The sequence below is a fragment of the Oreochromis niloticus genome, linkage group LG16 (assembly GCF_001858045.2).
Source record: "Oreochromis niloticus isolate F11D_XX linkage group LG16, O_niloticus_UMD_NMBU, whole genome shotgun sequence".
Lineage (NCBI taxonomy): Eukaryota > Metazoa > Chordata > Actinopteri > Cichliformes > Cichlidae > Oreochromis > Oreochromis niloticus.
The window spans coordinates 29,063,471-29,070,833 of NC_031987.2; the positions used below are offsets into that span (position 1 = coordinate 29,063,471).

Below are 7,363 nucleotides of genomic sequence, written 5' to 3' on the forward strand. Positions count from 1 at the left end.
TGTGTATAAGTGTATAATTTCCAGTTAAAAGCCAAATACTGTTATGTTAAAAGTATAGAATATAGATGCATTTTTTGGTATTTTGGGCTTCTGGCACACTGTAATTATGTTCTTACGTAATGGGGGAGTCGGATAAGCCAGTAGCAACACAGTTTTTTGAGTCTTGCCGTAATTTAAATTTTCATTAAACATCTTTTTTGAAAGAAAAGTACCTGGTCTTGCTAGCATTTGCCTGTTGCTGGATTGACTCCTAAAGGTGGTACAGAAGAGTGAAACAGAGCCAGAATGCCGCCATTACAAAAGTAAAAAAACTAGCTTCACTGGTGACGGGAAAGGTAAGTGACTCATGCTGTAGGTGACGTCAGACGCAGGAGATTTGGCAGAAAGAAAGCAAATGCTAGCTTAGAATTTAACAAAAGGGTTGTTTTTTTTCAAGCTCCCATTATTCCAAATATACCAATCAACTGTCATATAATTAACCATATCTTATCATAATTAACCTAATTAAAACCCTGGAGGACAGATAATGATGAGATGAGATGGCCTTTATTTGTCAGTAGCAGTTGCCCACAACTGAGATGACAGACCTTGCCGACCGTACATAAAATACACAAACATCACATTGGGGAGACAGATCAGGCTAGGTAGCAAAGAAAAAAACTGTGAAATGTGTAACACAAAGGGATAATCCAGGAATGCACATATATCATCACACCATAACACAATAAAACACAGACAAGCAACATGGGAGAATATTCCAGTGTGCACAGCTGGATCTGGGACCGCTGCAATCTTCGATCGCACCTCCAGCTGATCCGCTGTCCATATCGGATGGGAGGTAAGCATGGGAAAAGGCGTTGGATTTGGGGAAGGGAGGGTGATGGTGAGAGTGTATCAGTATCAGTGTACATGTGTGCGTGTGTGTGTGTGTGTGTGTATCCCATGTTCAGCTGAGAGAAAGTGTCACCACGCCCGGTTAAGCGAAGGTCAACAGTCTCCAGTGGACCCAGGTGGCCTTGAAGGAGGGACAAAGAGTTCTGACAACAGTCCTGTTTATCATGGAAGAATTTTTGTTGTTCCAGTCAGCTTTGACCTTGGCAGGCCTTCAGCTGGCGCCAGTGGGATAGCCACCTGAGTGAAGATGGTGAATGTTTGTGTTTAGTGTAAACAACTGCATCGAATTTTTACAGTTTGTCAAATGTCCGTTACTGGTCACCAATTCTCTCAATTCCCGTTCTTCTTCTCCAAGATCTTACCCATTTCAAAACCATGAGCTTCTCCAAGATGTTATCCATATTGCGTTCAATAAACACAGTCTGAGTATTCACAGCCCTGCCCATCGTCTGTCACAGGGGTGTCGAACTCGCCTCAAGAGCCGGTGTCCTGCAGGGTTTACATATCACCCTGGGTCATCACACCTAAATCAAATGATTAGTTCATTCCCGGGCCTCTGGAGAACTTCAAGACATATTGAGGAGGTCATTTGGCATTTAAATCAGCTGTGTTGCATCAAGGACATCTAAATCCTGCAGGACACCGGCCCTCGAGGCCTAGAGTACAACACCCCTGGTCTATCATGTCGGCCATCCTTGTGGGATTTTGAACAGCTGTAGCCGCTTCTTGTTCTTCGATAAGACAGGGCTGAGCCAGCTCCAATCAGCCAGAACTCTGTTATCGTGTTTCTGAATTGGTAGATGTCATTCAATGCCCTCAGTTGAGAGTGTTGCCAGACACAGGATGCAAACAACCATCGAGTATTCGGCAGCAAACGTCTCAGCAGGACAATCGGACTCTCCCAAGCCCAGGAGGGTTTCAATTTCGTTACGGGGCCAGTTGATCAAATCCATAATTTTTTCGGTTTTAGAGAACAAGACTGAGAGACTCTTTGAGGGTTAGAGTTAGACGAGACTAGACAGAGACATAGAGGCAGCAGGGAAGACAAGGGAAGGAGAGGGTGAAAGATGCGTCCACCTCCTCCGAGAGCCAAAGAAAAGAGTGGGGAGAGTTTAGACGCTCTCCAAGATTACATCGACCAGTGCTCCGAGGGTGTAGTTATGAAGAAGGTCCAAAGCGCATCTTCCCCCGGCAAAAAATGAGATCCCGTCGGCAGACTCCCCCGGCACAACATCACCTGCCGGCAAACACATTACTGACTTCCTGGAGTCAATTGGCATGCGACTCTCCAGCTCGATACGAGGTTGTCCCTGGTGTAGATTTTACACCAGGAAAATAAATCCCTGAGAGAATCCCTGGAGTTCAACCAGCAGCAGGTGGAAACGCACGCTACTGGCTGAAAACGCCATGCTACGGGAGTCAGTCAAGTCTCTGACCGAGAATGTGACCAAGCTTAACATAGAAAATAAGAAAATAAAAGAGACTGTTATTGATCTGCAAGCCCGTAGCATGAGAGATAACCTTGTGTTTTCTAATATCACAGAGATTCTGTGATACCAGTGAGGACGCAGAAGTAACGTTGAAAGGCTTCATTAAAACCCACCTGAAGCTACCAGAGGACACCGTGAAGAACATCACTTTTGATCAAGTCCATCATATTAGGGCTAAGAGGACCAGGGCCGGGAGACCACGTCCTATTGTGGCCAAATTCGACCACTTCAAACAGAAGGACAAGGTAAAGAGGTGCAGTAGAGACCTGAAAGGAACGTTCCGAATTCCGGAATGCGTATAAATTCCTGAATGTTCGGCATTCCGGAATGCGTATAAGTTCCGGAATGTTCGGAAATCCGGAATGCATATAGGTTCCGGAATGTTCGGCATTCCGGAATGCGTATAAGTTCCGAAATGTTCGGAATTCCGGAATGCATATAAGTTCCGGAATTCCGGAATGCATATAGGTTCCGGAATGTTTGGAATTCCGGAATGCGTATAAGTTCCGGAATGTTCGGCATTCCGGAATGCGTATAAGTTCCGGAATTCCGGACATTCCGGAACCTATATGCATTCCGGAATTCCGGAATGCGTATAGGTTCCGGAATGTTTGGAATTCCGGAATGCATATAGGTTCCGGAATTATGGAGGACCACAAGAGCCACGCGCATCGAAATAAAAATTTCTGTGTTTTAATAATGAATTGTAGAATAAATTCTGCAATTGTAAATTCATTTTTGAATTCCAATTTAATAAACTGCATTTCAAAATCCTTTTTCCAACTGCATTTCAAAATCCATTTTCCAATTGCATTTCAAAATCCTTTTTCCAATTGCACTTTAATAAACTGCAGTTCAAAATCCTTTTTCCACTTGCAATTTAATAAACTGCAGTTCAAAATTCTTTTTCCACCTGCAATTTAGTAAACTGCAGTTCAAAATTCTTTTTCTACCTGCAATTTAATAAACTGCAGTTCAAAATCCTTTTTCCACTTGCAATTTAATAAACTGCAGTTCAAAATCCTTTTTCCACCTGCAATTTAATAAACTGCAGTTCAAAATCCTTTTTCCACTTGCAATTTAATAAACTGCAGTTCAAAATCCATTTCCCTTTCCTGTTCGCTCCGGGATTAGCTGCTGGATTAGCTCCTGGATTAGCTCCTGGATTAGCTGCTGGATTAGCTCTTCGATTAACAATTTGCTGGAGGCTATTCAAATTAGCCACACCGTGGGATGTAAGGAGCTCTCTGATTGGTTGGTCGGACACAGGCTGTCTGCCAGCCTGGATTTTTCTAGCTCATAGCTTCTCCCTGCTACGAAGCGTGTGTGCTTGTACAAAGGCCGTTTAGCGTCGGGATTTACACTCGGCTCGACACGGATATGTGAAGAATGAAGGGACCCTGCAGCGAAACGGAGAGCCAACTGTAACAGCCACTATGGTGTGGTGTCTCTTTAAGACACCCAAGTCGAGGGTTATTGTTGTCATCAGTATGGGCCACTGCCCTCTCTCTGTGATTCTATGGACATGTGCTTGCACGCTAGTGCATGAGGAGAGACCTTTCTTTTGTTTTTCTTTTTGTTTGCAACGTATGGGTTGTACGAACACTGCGCATTATGTTTGTTAAGCTGCAGCCGTTCAACCGGGCTTATATGGTTGAAGAAGAGAATGTGCATTAAAGGATACGCTGTGGAATTCCTAGTACCAGTGTGATCGTGTATTCTTCCTACTATCCTGCTAAGGTTTCTACCGCCTCCTCTCAACCACTAAACACAACCCGACGTTACAAAATGGCGCCCGAACATCTTCTCTTGGACCTCAGTATGCAGTATCTTCGAGCAGCTGATGATTGATACATTACAAGGTACATCGCGGCAAAGTAGATGTCTGCCATACTTCGCGGAAACAGACCAGGCTGGCCTCGACGCGGACGTCGGGAAGATCACCGATTCACCGGATCACGGAGGTGTGTTTCCACGGCAACGGGTGAAGCCACCGCAACGCTGTTTTCGGGATATAATATCGTTATCTGCTGAACGCCTTTACCGCGACGTTTTTGGATTAACGTGGATTCACACTACCTGGACGCGAGACGGATGCCGCTTCTTCATAGTTTCTGAAGTGCATGTATGCGAGGTGAAGCGCACCGGATTTTTTTTTTCTCTCCCCTTCACCAGCCGAGCTCACGCTGCAGACTTTGCTTCATCCGTACGGTCTCTGCAAGTGGGAACTTTTCCACGGGACAAACCTCTATGCCGTGTCAGGACTGGACAAGTTTGGAGTTGGCTGGAAAATCACCGAACTGATGTTGTGAGTGTATATATTTGAAAAAAGAAAAAAAAAACGCTGTCTATATTTCAAACTGATTTACTATTGATTCTCCCTGACTTAACTGTTCTTATTGAGATGCTGTTTTATGTGCATTTGACTTGAAAAGGTGTTACTCATACACAGTTACTCATAAGTTTGGATCACTTTTGCAGCAAAACGCTTTTGATTCAGGGTGTTTACTTCTTCTGCCTCCACGTTTCAAAGTCAGATAATACATTTGCTGCTTAAATTAAGAATTCACATGGTTTGGATATTTTTGTGTGATCGGAACTGAAGTTGATTTTGATAAGTGTGTATTATGGCTACTCATCCTGACTTGACTGACATGTGTGATGATATAGACTTTATGTTACACCCCAACCGAGTTCCTGCTAGACATAGTGCTGCTGACCTTGGGCATAAAGTGCAAAGTCTACAGGCAGAGGTTGATATGCTTCAGCAGTGCCTTCATGAATCTTTGGACCTCCAGAGGAATATTTTGGAGCAGTGGACTCAACAAAAAAGACCAGTCCCAAAAGTACCAGCTGCCCAGATTACTCACCCTTTTCCTCAGGCCTCCTCTACTCCATATGTGCCAGGCCTGCCAACCAGGGAAACAGGGCAATCTATCTCAGCACCTGGCCCCACGCAGCCCGCCAGGGTTCTGTCCCAATCCCAATCGGATTCGCTGGAGCTAATTAATACAACCAGAGTCCTTGCTGCAGCATTGCACCAAGCTAAATTAGAGCCAGTTGTGTTCGCTAATGATGGCAGTCTTCACCCAGAAGAATGGCTACAGTCTGTTAAGGCTTATAAAACCTCCTTAGACTTAACAGATGCCCAAATCCTCAGAGAGCTACCACACTTCCTAGCTAAGGAGCCAAGAAAGTGGTTTAATGTGCTCATTCCTCATGTATCTACATGGGCTAAGTTTTGTGAACTTTTCAGAACTGTCTTCTTGCCTGCTGACAACCAGGAGCAGATTTTGAGAGGCATCCTGGACCGTTTCCAGCACCCTGAAGAGCCTCTGCCAACGTTTGTTGCCCATATGCTCAGTGAATTCAGGAGACTGAGGAACCCACCATCTGAACAGGAGCAAATTGAGCTAATCTGTAAACACGCAGTGGAGAAGTACAGAGTAGCACTGTATGGAACACCTGTAAGGTCAGTAATTGATCTAGTGCTGCGTGCCCATGAGCTGCATTCTGTTCTTGGCACCAGCCTTTCACAGTCTTCCCGAGTTCAGCTGAAAAACAGAGCTGAGGGAGGACCCCGCTGTTTTAAATGTGCCATGCCTGGTGTTACATCTCGTACGTGCCCTAACTGTTCCACTGATTTTCAGGGAGCTCGCCACTCTCCCAGGACAGCTCCGGAGCCTCCTCAATCGCTGCCTCCTGACCACCATCCAGTAACTCAGCCTGCAGATCCAGATGAAACTGGCATTGTCAGAGAGACGAGAGCAGCTGGCAGGCGGCAGGGAAACTTCAGGGGGGGAGAGTGTTTCACAGGGGCAACCCTCCCCCCAGCCAATAACTCAACCCTCCTGGGAAGGACTGAGCGACCCTGAAACGTCTTACTCAGATGACCTGAGAGCTTCACTTCGGGATGCTCATGAACATGCTCGCTTGGTGCTCGAAGAGAGTCATAAAAGGCAAAAGCACTACTATGATCTGAGACGTCGCACAGTCTCTCATGAAGTTGGAGACCTCGTCAGAGTAAAGTCGCACCCAAAATCGGGTGCATCGTCCAACTTTTCTGCAAAGTTGGCCCCCCTTTACACTGGTCCCTACCGCATCTCCAAGAGGATGTCTGATGTGAATTACTGTCTCACCACAGTGGACACTGGGGAGAAAGTTGGAGTTTTTAATGTTGCAAACCTGCAACCTTTCTACACCTGGGCCTCAGCTTTATCTGGCAAGCATGCAAAACTAAAGGCTGCAGCAGCTTTGGATCTCAGTGTCCCGGACTGCAGCTTGCCTCCTGCTCTTTCAACCCCAGGCCGCATGGACTGTGACGCTGTTGACACAACTCCCACGGTCTTTAGCAACACCCCTGCTGAGACTGACTTTGACTGTACTGACACTGTCCCGCTTTTCGTGGACCAGAACTCTTTCCAAGAGACTGCTGACATTGCTCTGGAGACAGAGGTTAACGGTTCACCTCCTGCTGACAATGGGTGTGCTGTTAGAGGTTCTTATAACCTCAGACCAAGACGAGTTCCTAGAGTCACCACTGACTGGTCAGTCAATAGGTGGACCAACCCTTTTCATACTGACAGATTTGACTTAAAGTGACCTTATTTGCTTTTTGATGTGTTTTATGTGGTCTACTGTTGTAACAGGACCGTGGTTTGAGTTTTCTGCACTACATGTTGATAATGTTTTCATGTTTTGGTACGGTGTTCCTGCTGACTGTTGCAGTTTTTGAAAAAGAAGAAACGCAATGTTAGAAAAAAAGGGAATTTCATTCTGTAATTATCCTGGCTGTCCTGAGTTTATTTTCTTTCTTTAGCATTTATTTAAATGGACATTCACCATGTGGGACACTGTCATGTATGCCAGTTGTCGATATTGCACTGTACATTTCCCTGTTTTGGTTTCATCATCTTATCCTGCTGACCATGTATGGAGGCTGTTTAAGTCTGGACTGTACCTCTGCTGTGTTCGGCTGG

At 45.4% G+C, this 7,363-nt stretch overlaps 1 protein-coding gene across 1 annotated transcript; it reads left to right on the forward strand.

Annotated features, from left to right (window-relative positions):
* The first annotated feature begins 3,819 nt into the window (after positions 1 to 3,819).
* On the forward strand, positions 3,820 to 6,104 carry LOC112844164 (uncharacterized). Its single transcript, XM_025903931.1, has 2 exons — positions 3,820 to 5,856; positions 6,035 to 6,104. Exons 1-2 carry the CDS (start codon positions 5,012 to 5,014, stop codon positions 6,102 to 6,104), a joined length of 915 nt encoding a protein of 304 aa, XP_025759716.1. The 5' UTR covers positions 3,820 to 5,011.
* The last annotated feature ends 1,259 nt before the right edge of the window (positions 6,105 to 7,363 follow it).